The sequence below is a fragment of the Eulemur rufifrons genome, chromosome 7 (assembly GCF_041146395.1).
Source record: "Eulemur rufifrons isolate Redbay chromosome 7, OSU_ERuf_1, whole genome shotgun sequence".
Lineage (NCBI taxonomy): Eukaryota > Metazoa > Chordata > Mammalia > Primates > Lemuridae > Eulemur > Eulemur rufifrons.
In genome coordinates, this window is record NC_090989.1 from 153,831,540 (window position 1) to 153,855,092 (window position 23,553).

A 23,553-nucleotide genomic window follows, 5' to 3' on the forward strand; every position below is an offset into this window, starting at 1 on the left:
TTTACAGCACCAGAGCTATGAGCCCCAAATGAGAAATGATATAAATCACTTAGAAAATATCTCCTCCATTTAAGATGTTTCTTTTGAAAGCACCAACATTTAGAGTTGCTATGCCATTAAGAAACTAGAAGATTCTTACTCCTCCATGTACATAAATGTTGAAATTTAGAAGAAAAGTCATTTTCCATCCTCAAATGTGCTAATTAATTATCCATCAATATTAACACATTCTACAGCCAAGCGGTACCACCTAACATAGACTCTGGTATCTCAGTGCCCTCCTTCCCTGATGTAAAGGTGTAAAGGGGCAAGTCAGGCTTCTCTATCCTCCTTCACATGCCAGCCACAGGTAGGCACTTCCAACTGCATCCATGACATCGTTTCCAGCAAAATCAGCCTGTTAAAAAAACTGAAAGCCAAACCTATAGCCTATCAAATTCTTTGTCCAAATAATATGTGCCATATTTTTCAAATGACAAAAGCTACACCACTAATTTTTAGTTTAACTGTCTTTTACAATATAAGTTATTCATTCTTAATATTTGATAAGACACTGGAGAACAAAGCAACTACAACAGTCATAGATTTGAAGTCAAAGACATGTTTGCATTCTAGCTTCAGAACTTAAATCTTTCTAAGCCTCAGTATCCTCACAAATTCAATAAAGGTAGTACCACTTACTACAACAAGCCCATATTTGAAAGTGCTATGACAGTAAAATGTTAGTGATATCACCCTCCTGAGTGGCTGAGACTACAGGAACGCGCCACCGCACCAGGCTAATTTGTGTATATTTTGTAGAGACGGGGTCTCACTATGTGAACCAGACTGATCTTGAACTTAAGTGATCCTCCAGACTCAGACTCCCAAAGTGCTAGGATTACAGGTGTGAGCCACCACATCCAGCTGCCAACCATTTTAAATGCACGATCACATATAATCCTCACAACAACCCTATTACCATCCTATTTTGAAGCTGACGAGACTGAGACTCAGAGAATTGCACCCAAGGTCACATAGCTAGGAAGCAGTCAAGTCAGGATTTGACTCATCTAAATTAGACAACTGAGGAAAAGTAAAAATGTGATTAAATAAAATGTTTTATATTTTTAAAAATAAATTCTACCATTCCATTATTTAATTATGGATCATCACACCACATCATGTTGCCTGTTTGCTTGCTGGTACCCCTACCAGATGACAAACTCTTGCAAGGAACACTCTTACCCTCCCCTGTCCCAGTGCTGAGCAGAGTGAACATCTGCTGAACTAACACAGGAAGGCAAGGGATGGGCTGAAGGCCACAAAAGAACATTTAGCCACACCAGTGAGTCCACCCATCTCCTATGACACCATACCCTTCCTCCTTCTAGCTAGATGACCAAAATTATCCTTCAGGAGTGACCTCTCACAAACTTAAAGTCCTTGTCGGACTTCATTCTCAACCCTGCCTCCTACTTCCAACTTGGCCACAGGATAAGGTACATGATCCAAGCTGGGCAAATCACATTGTTTTCACTGCTCCATCACAGTAACTTGTTCCAGAATGGGAACCTGACCCAAGCCAAGCCAGTCCAAACTGGAGACATAAGAACAACTCACTCTTTAGTTTGGATCCGGAACTACTACAGGCACTGGGGAGCCAATGGAGGACTTACCACAAGGGCGTACAAGATACATGCATCTTAGAAAGATAATTCTAATAACAGTATCACCAAGGGAATAAGACACAGTGAGAAGACCAGAAATGGGCCTCTTAACAAAGGTCCTGACAAGAAAGAGCTTGAACCAAGACAATGGTAAACAGCAACAGAGAAAAGAGAATCTATTAGGAAACATTTTAGGATTGCTTTTTGTCTCACTATAAGTATTGTCCTAAAAGGAAAAACCTGTCTCCTTAAATCTCTTGTGTAGAGATGACTACAATGAACACTTTATTCATACAGCAAGTACTTACCAAGAACAAACTAGAAAGCAATAGGAATGCAGTGGTTATGAGCATGGAATCTGAGCCATGCTGCTTGGTTTCAAATCCAGTGTCAACTCACCGGCAGTGTGACCTTGAATAAGTTATTTAAGCTCTGTGTCTCAATTTCCTCATCTATAAAAACCAGGATAATAATAGCAGCTACCTTATAGGGTTGTTGTTGCTGCACAGAAAAGGAAACCCTTGAAATGGCTGATAAAACAGCAGTTCAGCAGACAAACAAGAGGAGGACAGCATTCCAAGCAGAAGGGAAGGCATATGCAAAGGAGAAGAAACATGAAAAAATGAGCTTGACTCATGACCTTGCCCTCTCCAGACGTACATTCCCATTGTTGGCTAAATGCCAGCTGAAATTCCAACCCCATGAGTTGGCCCAGAAATTTAACAGGTCCAGAATAGAACCAATTAACTTGACAGCTCCTATTCCTCTAGGCTCCCCACATCAGGGGCAGTACCATGACCATCTCCCACCAGATAGTTTTAATTATTCCCCATGACCTCCTAAACACATGGACTATAACAGTGGGTCAAGGGTAGAATGGTTACTCCAATGTAATCGATGCCTCACAGGCAGATACGAAACACCTCCTGGGACCCTGAGTACAGGACCTACCGTGGAAAGATTAGAGCAAGTAGAAGGGGGTTGGGGATTGAGTCAGAGGTGGCACAGAACACTGCCTACCCAGGGGCAGAAACTCCAACTCTGGGAACACAAACCATCCAGGCGCAGAAGAATCATTCTCTGCTGTAAGGTAAAGACCAACTTTGCATTAGACTTTCACAGAGTTAGGGAAACACCTCCTCCTACCCATCCCCACTCCCCTCTAGCTACTACTATTTTGCCAATTCTAATTCTGTATTTTCCAATCAAAGCTCTTACTGATAATTCAACTTTCTAAGAATTTAAAAATAGGCAAGTTCTCTGGTTTTCAGAGATATGAGTTCTAAGATCAATAGAAAAGGTGCTACCTTAAGTTTTAACACAATTAAAATGAATCCTGGGATATCACGAACACATGTGTGACTTGGGATCTGTATATTATTGCATGATTCAGATTTACTAACTAACCTGATTTGTGATTTCTATTTGATTATTCATATATGATATGTGTCTTGTGTTTTAATTACAAAATATGTCAAATATTGCTCTTAAGAAAATGAATATGGCTTAATTTTTCCAATATTTTTATTTGATTATAGAGTTTAATTTTTTTGGCATCAATTACTGAGGTCATTTTTTCACCCTCTTTGCTCTAATCCAACCAGATAGATCCAACTCAATAGATATTGTGAGTACCAACTGGTGTTCCATCAATTTAAAATGGTTCTGTGGCCACAGAAGTTTGGGAGATGCTACTACTAGCTGGGGATATGTTAAACAGCTTTATAAAGGGGAGAAACATCATGACTTTTGTACCCTACTCAAGTAGTGTGGAGAACTGGTCTGAGACAGGTCAAGGCTGAATGCTGGGAGACCCCCCCCCATTGTAATCCATTTTAACAATATAAATGAATGGTGATTAGGGCCTGAATTGAACCAAGTGAGAGAGTTAGTGTTAGGGCTAGCAAGAATGTTATTAAAAACAGAATATTTTTCTTGGATTGAGTTACCACTTCTAAGGTTTTCCTTTTTTTTTTTTTCAGGTCCTTTAAATAGACTCATGTATGATTAGTCCCTTGATGACTGACTGATGTTAATTAAATTCACTGGAAACTGGCCAGGCAGTGGCTCAGGCCTGTAATCCTAGGGCTTTGGTAGGCCAAAGCAGGAAGATCACTTGAGGCTAAGAGTTCAAGACCAGCTTGGGCAACAAAGCGAGACCCCATCTCTACGCAAAATAGAAAAATTAGCCACGAGTGGTGCTGCATGCCTGTAGTCCCAGCTACTCGAGAGGCTGAGGCAGGAGGATTGCTTGAGCCCAGGAGTTTGAGGTTGCTGTGAGCTATGATGACAGCACTGCACTCTAGCCCAGTCAAGAGAATAAGACTCTGTCTCAAAAAAAAAAAAAAAAAAAAAAAAAACGATAGAATAACATAAGCATCAAATAAGAACAAAAAGAGCAATGGACTAAACTATATCAAATACAGTTAAATCCTTGAATTTATCCTTTTTTTGTTTGTTTGTTTTTTAGAGATACGGTCTTGCTATGTTGCCCAGGCTGGAGTGCAGTGGCTATTCACAGGCACAACCATGAAACACTACAGCCTTGAACTCTTGGACTCAAGCAATCCTCCCCTTTCAGCCTCCCAAGCAGCTGGGACTACAGGTGCCCACCACCATGCCCAGCTATATTGATACTGTTTTAAAAAATAAAAAAAGGACCCAGGTTGGGTGGCTCATGTCTGTAATTCCAGCTACTCGGGACGCTGAGGAAAGGAGGATCACTTGAGGCCAGGAGTTCAACACCAACCTGGGCAACATATTGAGACTTCCCATCTGTGGGAAAAAAAAAAATAAATAAATAAAAAGATTTCATTGGTCATCTTTGGAAGATACTGGGGAACCAACTTATTCTGAAATCAGGTAAATAAAAGGAAACACTCAAGCATTTATTCTGCTTTTCCTGAACAAACTATACCAAGAGTAGAAAAAAACTTTCTTTACAGATAATCCAGTTTATACATGAAGGAGTTATGAAAGAATTAGAACAATGATATTTGCAACTCCAGTGGATTAATGGGTACAGTCTAAGCAATGATCAACATGACCATCAGCATCATAAATGAGAGATCAGTCTTAAATGCCTCCTAATAGAAAAAGACATCAAAATCTATGAAATAGATTTTGGGGGGAGGGAGGATACAAACAAGCCTGAATCTGATCAAGTCTATAGAGCAATGGTTCTCAAACATGAGGGTGTATCAGAATCACCTAGATGGCCAGTTAAAACACACATTGTAGGGCCCCATCCTTAGAGTTTCTAATTCAAAAGGCCTGGAATAGAGCCAAGACTTTGTAGGTCTAACCAGTTTCCCAGGTGATGCTGATGTTATTGATCTCGGAATCTCACTTTGAAAACCAGTTCTCTAGAACTCACTATCAGTTCAGGGAGAAAATAGGGGGCAAAGAAACTTTGATGTATACATCATGGGGATTTAATCAGCAAACTCCAGATTGTGAAAAATTCTACAAAATAAACAACTTGCTTTCTTCTACAAATAAGCTTCAAAGGAAAAAGAAAGATGAAAAGAGATCCTGCACATTAAAAGAGACTTAGCACTCCAACCTGGAGTGAGACCATGTCTCAAAAAATAAAATACAAAATAAAAGAGACTTAAAAGAAACAGCAACAACCCAAGTTTAGTGTCACATGCCTATAGTCCCAGCTACACAGCAGGCTGAGGCATGAAGATCACTTGAGCCCAGGAGTTCGAGGCTGTAGTATGCTAAAATCATGCCTGTGGGCCGGGCGCGGTGGCTCATGCCTGTAATCCTAGCACTCTGGGAGGCCAAGGCGGGCAGATCGTTTGAGCTCAGGAGTTTGAGACCAGCCTGAGCTAGAGCGAGACCCGGTCTCTACTAAAAATAGAAAGAAATTATATGGACAGCTAAATATATATATAGAAAAAATTAGCCAGGCATGGTGGCGCATGCCTGTAGACCCAGCTACTCGGGAGGCTGAGGCAGGAGGATCGCTTGAGCCCAGGAGTTTGAGGTTGCTGCTGTGAGCTAGGCTGACACCACGGCACTCACTCTAGCCCGGGCAACAGAGTGAGACTCTGTCTCAAAAAATAAAATAAAATAAAATAAAATAAAATAAAATCATGCCTGTGAATAGCCACTATTCAGTATGGGCAACACAGCAAGACTCCCATCTCTTAAAAAGGAAAAAAGAAAACAAGAAAACATATAGCAACCAAATGTAACATATAGACTTTATTCGGAGATATACAGAGAAGTTTGAACACAATTGGATATTTGATACTAAGGAACTATTGTTATTTTAGATGTAAAAAAACTTTTGTGGGTATATTTTTTTAAATAGTCCTTAGATATATGAACTGAAATATTATACTTATAAATAAAATTATTTCAGAACCAGGCACAGTGGCCCACACCTGTAATCCCAGCAACTTGGGAGGCTGAGGCAGGAGGATTGGTTAAGCCCAGGAGTTCAAGACCAGCCTAGGCAACACAGCAAGACCTCCTTGCTAAAAAAATAAAAATTTAAAAAACTAATTTAAAAAATTATTTCTGGAATTTTTAAAAATAATCTAGGAGGGGGGTGGTTTGAGTGGGAATGACTCATGAAGTTGGGCCAGCTCCTACTAGGTCAGGAGAACTGATTCTGAGAATGTTTCCCCAACTCCAAGTAGCTTGAAATTAGCCATGGTAAATATTAATACACAGGTAAATACTCCCCAAGGGAAAATGACAAATACTATACATCAGAACCGGTTACTAAACATTTGCCATGATATCACTTGCCATGAGTTAATAAAGTTGAGTGATCAGTAGATGGGGGTATATTACACTATTCTTCTTACTGTTGTCAATAATGAACATTTACTCATTCTTTGCAAAAGCACTGCCCTAACAGATACATCTGGCCAGTAAACACAGCCACTTATTCTGAAATAACTATTGCTACCCACCACCCCCTGACCCAATACATACTAGTAGGTTTGAGATTTCTCTGCTCCTAGAGTACCCTCTCCCTGAAAGGCCCATGTCCACCCCAGCTCCACCCTCCAAGACTCAGAAAAGACATCTCTATTCCAAGAGTTGAGTTCCCCTTCTCTATCATAGCACACAAAAATTCCATGTGCCTACCACATCACACTAAAAGCTCCTAAGTAGTAGGGATGGAGACTTTCCTGCCACCCTTTGTCTAGTACAGACCTTGGCACACACAGACATTAAGCATAAATGGCCCAGGCATGACAGTTTGTGCCTGTAATCCCAGCTACCCAAGAGGCTAAGGCAGAAGGACAGCTTGAGGCCAGCAGTTTGAGACCAGCCTGGGCAACAAAATGAGACCCTGTCTCTAAAAAAATAATAATAATTTAAAACATTAGCCAGGCATGGTGGTGGGCACCTGTAGCCCCAGCTACTCAGGAGGCTGATGCAGGAGGGTTGCTTGAGTCCAGGAGTTTGAGGGGGCTGTGAGCTATCTATTAGTGCCACTCCAGAGTGCACTATCTATTAGAGCACTCCAGTCTAGGCAACAGTGAGACCCCAACTCAAGAAAGAAAGAAAGGAAAGAAACGAAGGAAGGGAAGAAGGGAAAAAGAAAGGAAGAAAAGAAAAGAAAAGAAATAATAAAAACATAAATGAATTGAATAAATGATTTCTATTACCCAGGCTGGAAAGAACTAAAGGCCATATCCCCTTTCTGGTGTGTACCATCTCATCAATTCACATCTTGCCCCTAATTTAAGTAGAATTACATATAGTAGGGATATAAAACTATTCTGACACTGGTATACTTCAATACAATTCTGATGCTAACCACCCAGAGTTAGCATCTGACTCCACAAGTTGTAAAAGGGCACGGTCCCCAACAATACTGCCTTTACTTCAGATGACAGCTACACTTTGGAGGTCCCCAGGCCACCTGAACTTCTGACTGACAGGCTGCAAATGCAGAGTTTCCCATAACCCCTCCAGTTTGATATTTACTAGAACTCACAGAACTTAGAAAAGCACTACATTTACAATTACAGTTTTATTATAAAGGATACAAATTAGGAAGAGACACATATGCAAGGTCTGGAAGAGTCCAGAACACAAGCTTCTGTGCCCTTTCCCCATGGACTCAGGACACATCACCCTTGCAGCACATCAACATGTTTGGTCACCAACCGGGAAGATCCACCAAAATTTGTGTTCAGAGATTTTACTAGAGTTTCATAACACAGGTATGACTCACTGAATCACTGGCCACACAACTGAACTCAAACTCCAGCCCTCCTTCTCTCCCCTGTTTGGGCTGCCTCAAAACACCCTCCAGGGGCAATGGTTAGTCCTTCTGGTGACCAGTCCCCACCCAAAGTCATCTAATTAACATAAACTCAGGTATGATCCTAGAGACTCATGAATAACAAAGGCATTCCTATCACTTGGAAATTCCAAGGGTTTTAGAAGCTCCCAGGAACCTGGGACAAAGGCCACATTCTTTATTACACAATAAAAACAAACTGTTAAAACTTTCTAGTCAACTTACAAAGATAAACATCAAAAAAAGATATCCAAAGCCACTGATGCCCACACATTTTAAGGGCACTAAATTCCATTCTCATTTATTAGCATTTCATATATGACTCATCTACTAGAATACAAACCATTTTTAAAATTTGGTTTTAAAATGAATAATTCTAACCATACTTAAAATTATCTAGTGATCACTAGAAAAAAAACCCTGGAGCATCACCAACCAGATGGGGCTTCTTTTTCTGTGAGATGAGACACCAACCCGCTAGTTGAACACTGGACAGTTGGTCTGGATATGGCAAGACAAATCACTGGTCCTACTAATAACCATGGAGTCACCAACAACAAAGCCTCAACAATCTTCCTCCAAAGAACCTTCAAGAAGGTGACAAAAGGTGGTAAACATTAATATGTCTATTGACAGCATAAAGCAAACTCCTCTAATTATAATTTTACTTTAAAAATATTGGATGGCTCAGAAAAACAAAAGTGCTTGGTTACAGTCACGTGTCACTTCATTCTGAGAAATGTGACATTAGGCTATAGTGGCTCACGCCTGTAATCCTAGCACTCTGGGAGGCCGAGGCGGGAGGATCGCTTGAGGTCAGGAGTTTGAGACCAGCCTGAGCAAGAGTGAGATCCCGTCTCTACTAAAAAATAGAAACAAATTATCTGGCCAACTAAAAATATATATAGAAAAAATTAGCTGGGCATGGTGGCACATGCCTGTAGTCCCAGCTACTCGGGAGGCTGAGGAAGGAGGATTGCTTAAGCCCAGGAGTTTGAGGTTGCTGTGAAGGAAGCTGATGCCACGGCATTCACTCTAGCCCAGGCAACAGAGCAAGACACTGTCTCAAAAAAAAACCCAAAAAACTATATGGTAAAGCTATTGCTCCTACGCTACAAATATGAACAGCATGTGACTTTACTGAATACTGTATGCAATTGTAACACAATGGTAAGTATCTGTGCATCTAAACATATCTAAGCATAGAAAACGTAGAGTAAACATAGTATAAAAGACAAAAAATGGTACACCTATACAGGGTACTTACCATGAATGGAGTTTGCAGGACTGGAAATCTAGGTTACACTAAATTTATTTTTTAAGAGTTTTTCTTTCTTTAATAATAATCTTAGCTTACTGTAACTTTTTGATTTTATAAACTTTTTAATTTTTTTTTTTTAAACAGACAGGGTCTCACTATATTGCCCAGGTTGGAATGCAGTGGCATGATCATAGCTCACTGTAACCTCAAGCTCCTAGACTCAAGCAATCCTGCTGTCTCCCCCTCCCAAAGTACTAGGATTACAGGCATGAGCCACCATACCCAGTTCAAAAAGATTCTTAACAAGCAAAATACACCCCCCATTATTTTCCTATAAGTTGCTTTTTATTTGGGTGGGAACCCTTGATACATTTTTTTACTGAGTAAATTTTTCATCTTGAAATAGTCCCATCCTTCAACAGAGCTATAAACTAAGGCTATTTTGCGCCAACAACAATAAAAACAATCACAGTTTTCAAACTGGACAAATACATCCAACCTGCCCTTGCCCACATACTATGTATCTGTGGCTTGTCCAGAGGCCCCCAACTGCATTTGATCCTTCAAATGAAAGATCTTCAAATGAGGACATTTCAAAAGCTCCCTGTAAGTTACTGAAAATGCATTAGCAAAGTAGCTCTATTGTGAGGTAGGAGCACACACACACACAAAATCAGATGGGATGTGATACCGAAAGTACAACAAAGAAAAAAATAACAACAAAAAATAGATAGATTGGACTTCATTAAGAACTTTTTTGTGCTTCACAAATGTGAAAAGACAACTCAAAATGGAAGAAAATATTCACAAATCACACATCAGATAAGGAATTAGTATCCAGACTATATAAAGAACTCTTACAACTCAACAACAAAAAAGACAACCCAATTAAAAATGGACAAAAGACTTGAATTGACTTTTCTCCAAAGAAAACAGACAAATGGCCACAAGCACATGAAAAGATGTTCAACATTATTAGTCATTAGGGAAATGCAAATTGAAACCATGATAAGATATCACTTCACACCTACTAGGATGGCTATAATCAAAAAATAATGTGAGCAAGGATATAGAGAAATTAAAACCCTTGTACCTTGGTGAGAAGGTAAAATAGATGGCCTGCTGTGGAAAACAATTTGGTGGTTCTTCAAAAATTTATATACAGAATTACCATATGACCCCACCATTCTACTCAAGGGTACGTGCCCAAAAGAATTAAAAACAGGTACTCGAACAAGTAAATGGACAGGTATGTTAACAGCAGCACTATTCACAATAGCCAAAAGGTACAAACAGCTCAAATGTCCATCAACTAATGAACAGATAAACAAATTGTAGTATATCCATACAATGGAATAGGCTAAGTCAGCCATAAAGGATAATGAAATACTAATATATGCCACAAAGGGGACAAACCTTGAAAACATTATGCTAAGTAAAAGAAATGAAGAGCAAAAAAAAAACGTATACAACATAATTTCATTTATATGAAACATCCAGAATAAGCAAATCCATACAGACATAAAATAGATTACTGGTTGTCAGGGCTAAGGGGCAGGGGGAGGATGGCAAGTTATTAATAATGGGAACATGGTTTCTTTTTGAGGTGATTAAAAATGTTCTGGAATTATATAGTGGTGACAGTTACACAACTCTGTGAATACACTTAAAACCACTGAATTATATTCTTTTAAAGGGTTAATTTTATATAAATAGGAAAGGAAGAAAAGAAGATTAATTTTTGCATTTCCCAATATCTTTATTAACTGCATCATCCCACTAGTAGTCCAAGAAATTGGGGGAGGAGGGTGTCAACCTTGACTTTCTTCTCTCCCTCACCTTCCAGAAGCAATGAGTCAATAATTTCTATCAACTCTGTCAATATAAACAATCCCATATTGAATATGAGCAGACTTGAGGTGAAGCTTTATGAAGGTTCAACCTTCCTAAAAATGAATAAAATTGAAATTAAATAAAAATGAAATAAAATGGAGAAAAAATTTCCAAAAATTAAATACACTTTTAAACAATTGTTAATACCTGGTGCTATCAAGTGTACAACAAATTTGGTATTCACACATGTTGCTGTATATGCAGGCACAATCCTTCTGAAAAGCAATATGACCAATAGTACTTATTAAATGTCAAAAAAATTATATCATTTGACATAGTAATCCTATTTCTAGAAATCTATTCTAGGAAAATTGGCCCAAAATGCAGGGGAAAAAAAAGCCTTATTCATAAAATAGTTCATACTAGCAAATATTTGGCGGCAACCTTAATGGGGAACAATTAAGTGGAGCACAATATTTTTACTTGATTTTTAAAATGAAGTAAAAAAAAAAAAATCACTATGATGACAAAATACAAGCAAACTATTAATCAATCCAGCAGCATATTAAAAAGATTATACCTTACACCATGACCAAGTGGGATTTAGCCCAGGAATGCAAGGGTAGTTCAATATATAAAAATCAATCAATGTAATATACCACATTAAAATAATAAAGGGGAGGCTACGCATGTTGGTTCGTGCCTGTAATCCTAGCACTTTGATAGGCCAAGGCAGGAGGACTGCTTGAGGCCAGGAGTTCAAGATCAGCCTGGGCAACTTAGGGAGACCCCGCCTCTATTAAAAAAAAGTAAAAAATAAGCCAGGTGGCATGGTGTGCACCTGTAGTCCTAGCTACTTGGGAGCCTGAGGCTAGAGGAGTGCTTATATCCAAGAGTTCAAGGCTGCAGTGAGCTATGATCATGCCCCTGCACTCCAGCCTGGGCAACAGAGTCAGATCCTATCTCAAAAAAGTAGATAAAAAAAAGATTAAAATTTCTTTTTTAAATTTTATTTATTTATTTTATATGAAGGAGTGGGGGTCTGTGACGAGGGGTGCTCAGTTGCCTTGTTTGTTTTTGTTAAGACAGAATCTCACTCTGTCACCCTGAGTAAAGTCCAGTGGCGTCATTGTAGCTCACTGCAACCTTCAACTCCTGGGCTCTAAGCGATCCTTCTGCCTGAGCATACCGGGTAGCTGGGGCTACGGCGCTCGCTACAACGTCTGGCTAGGTTTTTTTTAAATTTCTTTTTGGTAGAGATGGGGTCTCACTCTTGCTCAGGCTAGTCTCCTGCACTCAAGCGATCCTCCTGCCTCAGCCTCTCAGAGTCCTAGGATTACAGGCAAGGAGCCACCGCGCCCAGCTGAAATAAGATAAAACTTTTAAAAGGGGGGTAAAAAAATCACATGATCATTTCAACTGAAATGAAACTCTTTCAATGAAAGAGTTTGTCAAAACCCAACACCTTTTCATGATAAAATACTCAATAAACTAAACAGAATTTCCTCAACATGATAAAAAGCATTTATGAAAAATCACATCATATTTAATGGTGAAAGTGTGAAAATTTTTCCCTAGATCAGGAACAAGACAAGGATGCCTGCTTTAGTCATCTCTATTCAACATAGCATTGGAAGTCCTAGACAGAGCAACTAGGCAAGAAAAAGAAATAAAAGGTATCAAAATTAGAAAGAAACAAAACTATATCTATTCACAGATTACATGACCTTATACTTAAAAAATCTTAAAGAATCCACAAATAACTATATAGCTAATAAATAAATTCAGCAAGGTTTCAGGGTAGAGGATCAACACAAAAAATCAGCTGTATTTCTACACACTGGCAACAAACAATCTGAAGGTGAAATTGAGAAAACAATTCCATTCACAACAGAATAGAAAAGAATAAAATACTTAGGAATAAACTTAACCAAAGAGGTGAAAGAATTGTATAGTACCAACTAAAAAATACTGCTGAAAGAAATTAAAGACAAATAAATGAAAAAACACATTCTGTGTTCATGGATTGGAAGACTTATCACTGTTAATATGGCAATACTCCTCAAGTAGTCTACAAATTCAATGTAATCCCCATCATAATCCCAATGGGTTTTTGTTGCAGAAATCAAAAAGCTAGATAGACCTCAAATTCATATGTTATCACAAGAACTCTAGAAAACCCAAAACAATCTCAAAAAAGAACAAGACAGTGATGATGGTTGTACAACATACCGAATATACTTAATGCCTCTGAATTATACACTTTGAAATAATAAAAAAGTCCATTTTATGTTATATATATTCTACCACAATAAAAAAAATTACAACTATGTAGAGAAATTTTTAAATGTTTACGCACTTTCGTGTAAAAAATAAATAAATAAATAAAGAATAAGAAAAAAAATGAAAGGCACTTCAAGCATGAAATGAGATGAATAGTGGATGGCATTAACTCCAGCCCATACTCAAATCCTGATTCCACTACTTGCTAGCTATATGATCTTGCGTAAACTCTAGGCCTCAATTTCCTCATCTATAAAATAGAACTAATTAAAATTCCTACCTTAAAGGATTGGAAGGATTCAGTGAGATAATGTAAATAAATCAGACCATTGGAGCTGGCACAGAATAAAGGCTTAATAAATGTTGGCTGCCCTTACTGCAGAACTGTACTTACGGTTATAATTACATAAAATGTATGCCCATGATGTAGAGAACTGGTCTTTTCCTATTGATAATATTTCCTGATTTAGTTGATGAAATACACTTTGTAAACAAGCATCCTGTACATGTATGATTTGTGTACCATTTTGCATGTATGTTTTACTTTTTAAAAAAAAGTTTAACTGAAAAAGAAAGGTGATTATACAAACTTTTTAAATGTACTTAATGCCACTGAACTGTAAACTTAAAAATGGTTAAAATGATAAATTTTACATTACATGTATTTTACCATAATAAAAGCAAGGAAGGAAAGAGATCATTTTGGCCGAGCACAGTGACTCACGCCTGTAATCCTAGCACTCTAGGAGGCCAAGGCGGGAGGATAGCTTGAGCTCAGGAGTTCGAGACCAGCCTGAGCAGGAGCGAGACCCCGTCTCTACTAAAAATAGTAAAAATTAGCTGGGCATGGTGGCGCATGCCTATAGTCCCAGCTACATGGGAGGCTGAGGCAAGAAGGATTGCTTGAACCCAGGAGTTTGAGGTTGCTGTGAGCTAGGCTGACGCCATGGCACTCTAGCCTAGGCAACGGAGCAAGACTCTGTATCCAAAAAAAAAAAAAGAGAGAGAGAGAGATCATTTGATGATAGTGTAGAAAGTGGAGTCGAGAGCAAGCTGAGTAGGACATCTATGGATGTCCAACTACATCCACCTAAGAAGCAATGAAAGCCAAACCCAAGGAAGGGATAGTGGAAAGAAAATGGGGAGAGCCTGGAGATTAAAATGAGTGTGATAATTGTCCAGGGGTTTTACTAAAACAAAACAAACAAGAGTGTGATACAGACACAATCACACACACACACTGAGACTGACACCTGAAAGCAGTCTCACAGGTAAGCTAATGACATTGGTTTTAAGGGTTATGAGTTTCAAAGATGACCAGCTGGCAAAATGAACATAAATGGGTGTGTATCTCTACAGAGAAAGTTATGAACTATAGTTTTAATTTTGAAGGTTCAAGGTGCTAAAAAAAAATGCTCAGGAATTATTTGGAAACTAAAATATACATATTTTTTTAAATGCTCAGGAAGAGAGGCGCTCGCTGAAGGAGAAAAGTTAACAAACTAAATTCAGCGCTCGCTGAAGGAGAAAAGTTAACAAACTAAATTCTGGGGGCCATCAACCAGCATTTTAAGGGCAAGGAGGAGGCCAAAGGTAAATGGAGAGCCAGGGGAATGGATGTCAAAATTCTGCTGAGATACAGATATGAGAACTCAGTAATGTTAGTGTTAAGCAATTCCCAAAAGAATTCTGCTACTACAGTTTGGGCCAATTCCTATATCATGTAGCACACACTGTGCAGTAAAAAATGAAAATGCAGAAAAAATCCTAAGGAATCTACCAAATAACTATTAGAACCAATAAATTAGTTTAGAAATGCTACAGGATATAAGATCAGTATAAAAAAACAACTGTATTTCTATACACTTACAATGAATAATCTAAAAATGAAATTAAGAAAATTCAATTTACAATAACATCAAAAAGAACAAATTACTTATGAATAAATTTAACAAAGAAATGCAAAACCTATACTCTGGAAACTACAAAACATTTTTGGAAGAAGTTAAAGAATATCTAAATAAATGAAAAGACATTCATAGGTAGGAACACTTAACATTATTAAGATGGCAATAATTTCCAAATTGATCTATAGATTCAATGCAAACCCTATCAAAATCCCGGTTGGCTTCATTGTAGAAATTGACAAGCTAATCCTAAAAGTAATATGGAAATTCAAGGGCCAAAACAATTCTGAAAAAGAACAAAGTCAGAAAACTCACACTTCTTGGTTCCAAAACCTACTATGAAGCTATAATAATCAAGACAGTGTGATACTAGCAAACAGTCAGACATATAAATAATGAAACAGAACTGAGTCTAAAAAGAGACTCTCACATTTACAGTCAATCAATTTTCAACAAGAATACCAAGACAACTGAGTGAGGAAAGAATAGTCTTCTCAACAGATGTTGCTGGAACAACTGGATATACACATGCAAAAGAATGAAGTACCTCTTATCTTATATAAAAAAAAAACCTCAAAATGTACCAAAGATATAAATGTAAGAGCTAAAACTATAAAACTCCTAGAAAAAAATATAGAGCACCAGGTGTCGTGGCCCACTCCTGTAATTCCAGCACTTTGGGAGGCCAAGGTAGGAGGACTACTCAAGGCCGGGAGTTTAAGACCAGTCTGGGCAACATACCAAGACCATGTCTCAACAAAAATTTAAATATAAAATAAATTTGCTGGGTAAGGTGGCGCACACCTGTAACCCAGCTACCTGGAAGGCTGAGGAGGGAGGATCATTTGAGTCCAGGAGTTTGAGGCCACAGTGAGCTATGATCATGCCACTGCACTCTAGCCAGGGCAACAGAGTGAGACTCTATTTCTAATAAAAGAAAAAAAAAATTTAAGCAGAGGTACATGCAAAAACAGGAAAAAAAAAAAAAAAAAGAAAAGAAAAAAATACAGGGGTTAATCTTCATGACCTTGGATTCGGCAATGGTTTCTAAACATGACACAATTAACACAAACACAAAAAACACAAACAACAAAAGAAAAAAGATACATTGGGCTTCATCAAAATTAAAAACTTTTGTGCTTGAAAGACAACATCAAAAAAGTAAAAAGGTAACCCACTGAATTGGAGAAAATATTTCATATATCTGATAGAGGAGTTGTATCTAGAATATATTTTTTAAAATTCCTACAACTCAAAACTTAAAAAAAAAAAAAAATTAAAAATGGACAAAAAACTAGAATAGACAATTCTCCAAAGAAGATGTACAAATGTTCAACACACATGGAAAGTTGCTCATTCAACATCACTAGTCATTAGGGAAATGTAAATCAAAACCACAATGAGGTACTTCACACCCACTAGGTTGACCATAATAATAATAAAAATAATAAGTGTTGACAAGGACATAGAGGAATTGGAACCCCTAATACAATGCTGGTTGGAATGTAAGTGGTTCAGTCACTTTGGAAAACAGTTTGTCAGTTTCTCAAAAGGTTAAACATATTATCATATGACCCAGCAATTCTATTCATATACCCAAGAGAAATGAAAACATAGGTCTACACATAAATTTGTGCACACAAATTTTCATAGCAGCATTATTCATTATAGTCAAAAAGTGGAGGCCAGGCATGGTGGCTCACGCCTGTAATCCTAGCACTCTGGGAGGCCGAGGCGGGAGGATCACTTGAACTCAAGAGTGCAAGACCAATCTCAACAAGAGTGAGACCCCATCTCTATTAAAAATAGAAAGAGGCCGGGCGTGGTGGCTCACGCCTATAATCCTAGCACTCTGGGAAGCCGAGGCGGGCAGATTGTTTGAGGTCAGGATTTCGAGACCAGCCTGAGCAAGAGCGAGACCCCCGTCTTTACTAAAAATAGAAAGAAATTATATGGACAACTAAAAATATATATAGAACAAATTAGCCGGGCATAGTGGTGCACGCCTGTAGTCCCAGCTACTCGGGAGGCTGAGGCAGAAGGATTGCTGGAGCCCAGGAGTTTGAGGTTGCTGTGAGCTAAGCTGATGCCACGGCACTCTATCCCGGGCAACAGAGTGAGACTGTGTCTCAAACAAACAAAAAAACAAACAAAAAAAAAAATAGAAAGAAATTAGCCGGACAGCTAAAAATAGTAAAAATTAGCTGGGTGTGGTGACGTATGCCTGTAGTCCCAGCTACTCAGGAGGCTGAGGCAGGAGGATCACTTGAGCCCAGAGTTTGAGGTTGTTGTGAGCTAGGCATTCTACCCAGGCAACAGAACGGGACTTTGTCTCAAAAAAAAACAAAACAAAAAAAAAAAAACACACACACACACACATAAAATGCTGGGAGACCCACAAATACAAATGTTTTATGGTAATTACAGAAGTGAATCAATTCTGAATGCCAATTTATTGTTCTTATGCAGTTAGAGTAATTTATTAATAAGTATATACTCCAGGCTTTCTCAATAGTTAAATACTCACTATACTCACTATAATACTTCATACTTTGAAGTATGTGCTATTTGATATCAAAGCTGTTACTATAACAAACTAATAACAGCTGGTAAGTTTTTCGATTCTTTCCAATAGTATACAATTTTATAAGGTGAATTGGTGGTTGGTCATAAGGACCTTACTAAGCAAAGTTTCGTTGCTCTATATAGAGCTAGCACTACATACTCTATTTCTATAAATAATTTAAGTAGTGTGGACTTATTATCCTTCTGTCACTGGATATGCAATGTATTTTTTATTTTCTGTCTTTTTAAAATTGTGGTAAAATATACATAACATAAAATGTACCAATTTAACCTTTTTTTTTCTTTTTTTTTTTTTTTGTTGAGACAGAGTCTCACTTTGTTGCCCAGGCTACAGTGAGTGCCGTGGCGTCAGCTTAGCTCACAGCAACCTCAGACTCCTCGGCTTAAGCGATCCTACTGCCTCAGCCTCCCGAGTAGCTGGTACTACAGGCATGCGCCACTATGCCCGGCTAATTTTTTCTATATAGATTTTTAGTTGGCCAGATAATGTCTTTCTATTTTTAGTAGAGACGGGGTCTCGCTCTTGCTCAGGCTGGTCTCGAACTCCTGACCTCGAGCGATCCACCCGCCTCGGCCTCCCAGAGTGCTAGGATTACAGGTGTGAGCCACCGCGCCCGGCCTAACCTTTTTTTTTCTTTTTGAAACAAGGTCTTGCTTGCTTTCTTCCGGGAGGCTAGAATGCAATGGTATCAGCACTACTCACTGCAACCTCAAACTGCTGGGCTCTTGCCTCAGCCTCCTGAGTAGTTGGGACCAGAGGCACACAACACTTCACCTAATTTTTCTATTTTTTGTAGAGACTAGGGGGTCTCACTATATTGCTCAGGCTGGTCTTGAACTCCTGGCCTCTAGACCAGGGTTGGTGAGAGAAAAAGAAAAAAAAAAAAAGAATTCCTGGCCTCAAGTGATCATCCTACCTCACCCACCCAAAGTGCTACTCCACTCAGCCCATTTTAACCTTTTTTTTTTTTTTTTTTTTTTGAGACAGAGTCTCACTCTGTTGCCCAGGCTAGAGTGAGTGCCGTGGCGTCAGCCTAGCTCACAGCAACCTCAGACTCCTGAGCTCAAGCGATCCTCCTGTCTCAGCCTCCCGAGTAGCTGGGACTACAGGCATGCGCCACCATGCCCGGCTAATTTTTTCTATATATATTTTTAGCTGTCCATATAATTTCTTTCTATTTTTAGTAGAGATGGGGTCTCGCTCTTGCTCAAGCTGGTCTCGAACTCCTGAGCTCAAACGATCCGCCCACCTCGGCCTCCCAGAGTGCTAGGATTACAGGCGTGAGCCACCGCGCCCGGCCCATTTTAACCATTTTTAAGTGTACAATTCAGTGTCATTTAGGACAGCAGTCCCCAACCTTTTTGGCACTAGGGACCAGGTTTCACGGAAGACCATTTTTCCACGGAGCTCTGTGGTCTGATCCCTTAACAGGCCTTGTACCACTACCAGGGGTTGGGGAGTGCAGATTTAGAACATTCACAAAGTTGTAAATCCATCATCACTATCCAACTTGAGAACTTTTTCATTACCTCAAACTGAAGTACTGAACCCATTAAAAAAATAACACCCTATTACTCTCTTCTCCCAGCCCCTGGTAACCTCTTGTCTCTTCCTGTCCCTATGAATTTGCCTATTCTAGGTACCTTTCATAAGTGGAATCATATAATATTTGTCCTTTTGTATCTGGTTTATTTCATTTAGCATAATGTTTTCAATGTTGTAATGTCATTCATGTTGTAGTATTAGAATTTCATTCCTTTTTAAGAATGAATAATATTCCATTGTATATATACACCATATTTTGTTTATCCATTCATCTATTGATGGACACTTGGTTTGTTTCTACCTTTTTGCTATTGTGAATTATGCTGCAATGAGCATTGGTTGGTATACAAGTATCTGTTCCATTCCCTGTTTTCAATTCTTTTGGACATATACACCTAGGAATGGGAGTTGCTCCACCATATGGTAATTTTATGTTTAACTTTTTTTTTTTTAAGCAAGGCCCATCACTTGAGAATCTTATGTTTAACTTTTTGAGGAACCACCAAACTGTCTTCCACAGCAGATGGACCATTTTCCATTCCCAAGAGCAATGTACAAGGGTTCCACCTTCTCCACATCCTGGGTATTTTCTGTTTTTATTTTAATAATAGCCATCTTAACAGGTGTGAAATGATATCTCATTGTATTGCAATGTATTTTTAGTCTGTTATTTATAAATAGAAGTCCACTTTCTATTTATTTCTATAATTGTATGTGGTGCAGCAACTTGAGACATAGAAAATATTTAAGTAACAAAAAAATCCAGCACAGGGTTACAAAGATTTTAAGTCAACTCAATATCTTGAAAAAGGTATCAAAAAATGACAAAGAGTGAATGAAGACTTAATACTAAAAATTTGTAACTCCAGTTTTGTGCACCTGGGATTAATTTCTAAAATACTAATGTTTTGTGTAAATAAAAATTGTTGCAAAGCAGGTTACAGGTTTGTGATTTATAGAGATGACAGTGAAACAAACCTAGAAGTCATTTCTGAAATAAACCTTTTTTAAGAATACATTTATCCCTGGGAGATAGTTGTCACTGTCCTCATTTTCAAGACAAAAAAATCTGAAATCAAACAGGTTTGACAACTCATCCAAGACCACAAAGCAAAACTGTGGCAAAGATTTGGAAAACAATCCCAGCTTTCCCCAAAACCCATAACATAACATGCAATAAGTCAAGGAAAACTCAGAAGAACAATTTCTACTCTTTTAGCATAAATAAATGTAGGGACATTGTCCAGCACACTGAAGCTTACAACCTCCTACAGCAATGACCATTAATTAACTCCTTACCAGCAGTGACTTGAATATGAGGCCAGGCCAGATTCAACTCAGAACTATTTTTTTTTTTTCCAGTGTAATCTAACAACACTAAAGTTCTAACTTTGTCTCTCAAGTGTTTTCATTGTTTGGTTAAATTTTGACCATTCAAAAGTAGGATAATTCTAATGTTAAACTGACGAAGTATGTATTGAACCAACCAAGGAAAACGGAATTGCTTCTTGACATTCTTGCTTAGATCAGATGTAGAAAATGTTACCTATCTTCTTTCCTGCAACTCACACACTAGTTTACTCTCACCAAATTTGATTCAACTGTTTAACCTAATTAAAAAATATATTCCAAGGACCATATTTTAAGAAATGCAAACTCAAAGGCCAGGCTGTTGGCTCCTGCCTTTAATACCAGCACTTTGGGAGGCCGAGGCAAGAGGACCTCCTCAGGTGAGGAGTTCAAGTCCAGCCTGGGCTAGGTAGGGAGACGCTGTCTCTACAAAAAATAGAAAAATTAGCCCGGGCGTAGTGGCGCATGCCTGTAGCCCCAGCTTCTCAGGAGGCTGAGGCAGGAGGATCGCCTGAGCCTGGGAAGTGGAGGTTGCAACGAGCTGTGACCGCGCCACTGTATTCCAGCCTGCACCACAAACTGAAACACTGTCTCAAAAACAAACAAACAAACAACAAACAAACAAACAAACAAAACACCATACCATGCTCAAGTAAGTAAGGGTGAAATGACCTGACTGAGATTTGCTTTAAAAACTCTTCGGTATTTCTCCAAATAAGACCACAAATAAGAAGGAACAAAAAAAGAGGAAAAAAATACTTCGGCAAAGAAATAAAAGTATAGGTGAAACTTTGTGACAAATACTGACAACTGTTGAATGTGGGTGATGGCATGCATATAGGGGTTCATCTCACCTTTTCTTTCTTTTGCCTACGCTGAAAAGATTTTCGCAATAACTTTTCAAAAAAAAAAAAAAAGGAATTACTTCCAAAGAAAATTACTGTCCTGGTAATTAAACAGGAGTCACTGGATGTAAATGCTCACGGGTCTCAAGCAAAGGCAAAGGATCCTACCGCGGCGCCGACCTGGGCACCGCGGCGCCGACCTGGGCTCGGCGCCTCTCAGGCCTGCGGCACCACGCGGGCAGAAAGCACGCACGTTTCTTTCAAGGCTACACCTGACAAATCACTCCGTGCGCTCTAGAGCTCACAGAACCGCGGAGCTCAATTTGGAAGTGGCGCACGAGGGGCTCACACTGGCGGCTCAGGGAAACCCAAGAAACTCCGTTAGAGAGCTCCCTGGTCCCAGCCCAGGGCCGTCGGCTTGCCCCGGACGCGACGCCTGGTCCCCCAGAACCCTTCTCTGGACCTCTAGAGACACCTGCACCACTCCCAGGGTCCCCCATTGCGACCCTCGGCCCTGCCCGCCGCCTACTTTCCAAGTCCGCGTCCTCCTCCGAGTCGCTGTCCTGGTCGGCGACATGGTCCCGGCCGTGCTCTTGCGTGTGGTAGCCCAAAGAGGCGGCGGGCAGGACTGAAGCTTGGGCGCGGGCCTCGCGCAGACGGGTGAAGTAGTCTACCGCGAAGTCGACAAGGTCAGGCGGCTGCTGCCGCAGCACCTCCACCGTGTAGCCCTGCAGCAGCTCCGTGAGCCCCGGCGGGATCTGGATGTGGCTCATGCCGGCGGCGGCCGCGGGGACAGGCGGGGACAGGTGGGTCCAGGCCCCCGGCGGCCACAACCTCCGCGCTCCTTTCACCGGCCTCTCGCTCGGCGGGCGCGAGGTCTCCTCACGCGCGGCCCTGGTCCGGCCTTCCTCGCGTCGCACTGCTCTTTGGCCGGGTCTGCGTTCCAGGCCGCGCAACCCTAAGCTACTACGGCGGGCCTGACGCTGCCGCCGCTGTCACTGGGCCACCGCCACAGCCGCGGAGACCGACGGGCAGGCGAGCTGGACGGGCGGGGCAGGCGCCGGGGTTGTGACGCACGCGGCCGCGGGCGTACGCGCCCCCACCGAGCGCCGGCCCCCTGTGCGCGTGCGCCGCTGAGCAGCCCGCTTTTGTGGCCAGCAGCTGTCCAGGTGCCCAGGTGCCCGAGGGCTCCCGCCGCAGCTCCTGTCGGGGAACTCAGGAATCAAGTAATGAATGGTATTCCCGCGAGGCAGGCTCATTAGTGCCTCTCGGCTGACCATGAAGGCCTTTCATTTATTCTTTCAATACTCGCTAAGAGCTTCTTGTTTGCCAGCACTTACTGAGCACCAGGGACACAGCCCTGAGATGCGGAAACACACGACCATCTCAGTGTGGTTCCGGCTGTGGTGAAGGGCATGAGGGCCCACTTTAGGGGGTGACATTCAAGCTGGCCTTGAGGTTTGAGGAGGACCCGACCAGAGGAAGATCTGGAGGAATGCCATCTGAGCACAAAGCGCAACAAAAATAAAGGCCTGGTCAAGTCAGGACCAGCCTGGCCGCCAGGTGGAATGACCACAGGACCCTCAGGAGTCTGGCGGGAGGTCTCTGAGATGTGAAATGGGGAAGGCTTTGTGGGAAGTAAGTAGGAGTTTCAGTGAGATAGTAATTTGAGAGTCACAGACAGAGAAATAAGTTTAGAAGAACTCACTCAACCTAACGTGTACAGTGAGAATAGGGAATAAGGCCTAGAGCAGGAAAGACCTCTGTGCCTATTCTTCCTCTTGAGCATTCTTACCAGGGTCCCCAGGTCTAGGTCTGCACACTCCTTCTTTCCCCACACCACCCTGGGCCCTGGGCCCTGGGCCCTGGACCCTGGGTGAGCACTGCTTGATGAAGTTGAGCAGACCACAAGGCACTGTTATCTTTTGCCCCTGGGGAAGAGGCATAGGTGAACTGCAGAGGCCAGGCTATTTACCAGCTTGCTTGCCCCCTTCCACCAGATTGGAAAAGAAT

The 23,553-nt window shown here is 40.4% G+C and overlaps 1 protein-coding gene across 3 annotated transcripts in view; it reads right to left on the minus strand.

The window, feature by feature from the left end:
- Positions 1 to 22,526, minus strand: part of PRKAR2A (protein kinase cAMP-dependent type II regulatory subunit alpha) — a 93,920-nt gene extending 71,394 nt beyond the window's left edge. For all 3 annotated transcript variants that reach the window (XM_069473620.1, XM_069473619.1, XM_069473618.1), the window contains exon 1: positions 22,070 to 22,526. In XM_069473620.1, the coding sequence (XP_069329721.1) occupies positions 22,070 to 22,313 (244 nt within the window). In that variant the 5' untranslated portion in view covers positions 22,314 to 22,526. The remainder of the gene's footprint in view (positions 1 to 22,069) is intronic.
- Positions 22,527 to 23,553: the final 1,027 nt, after the last annotated feature.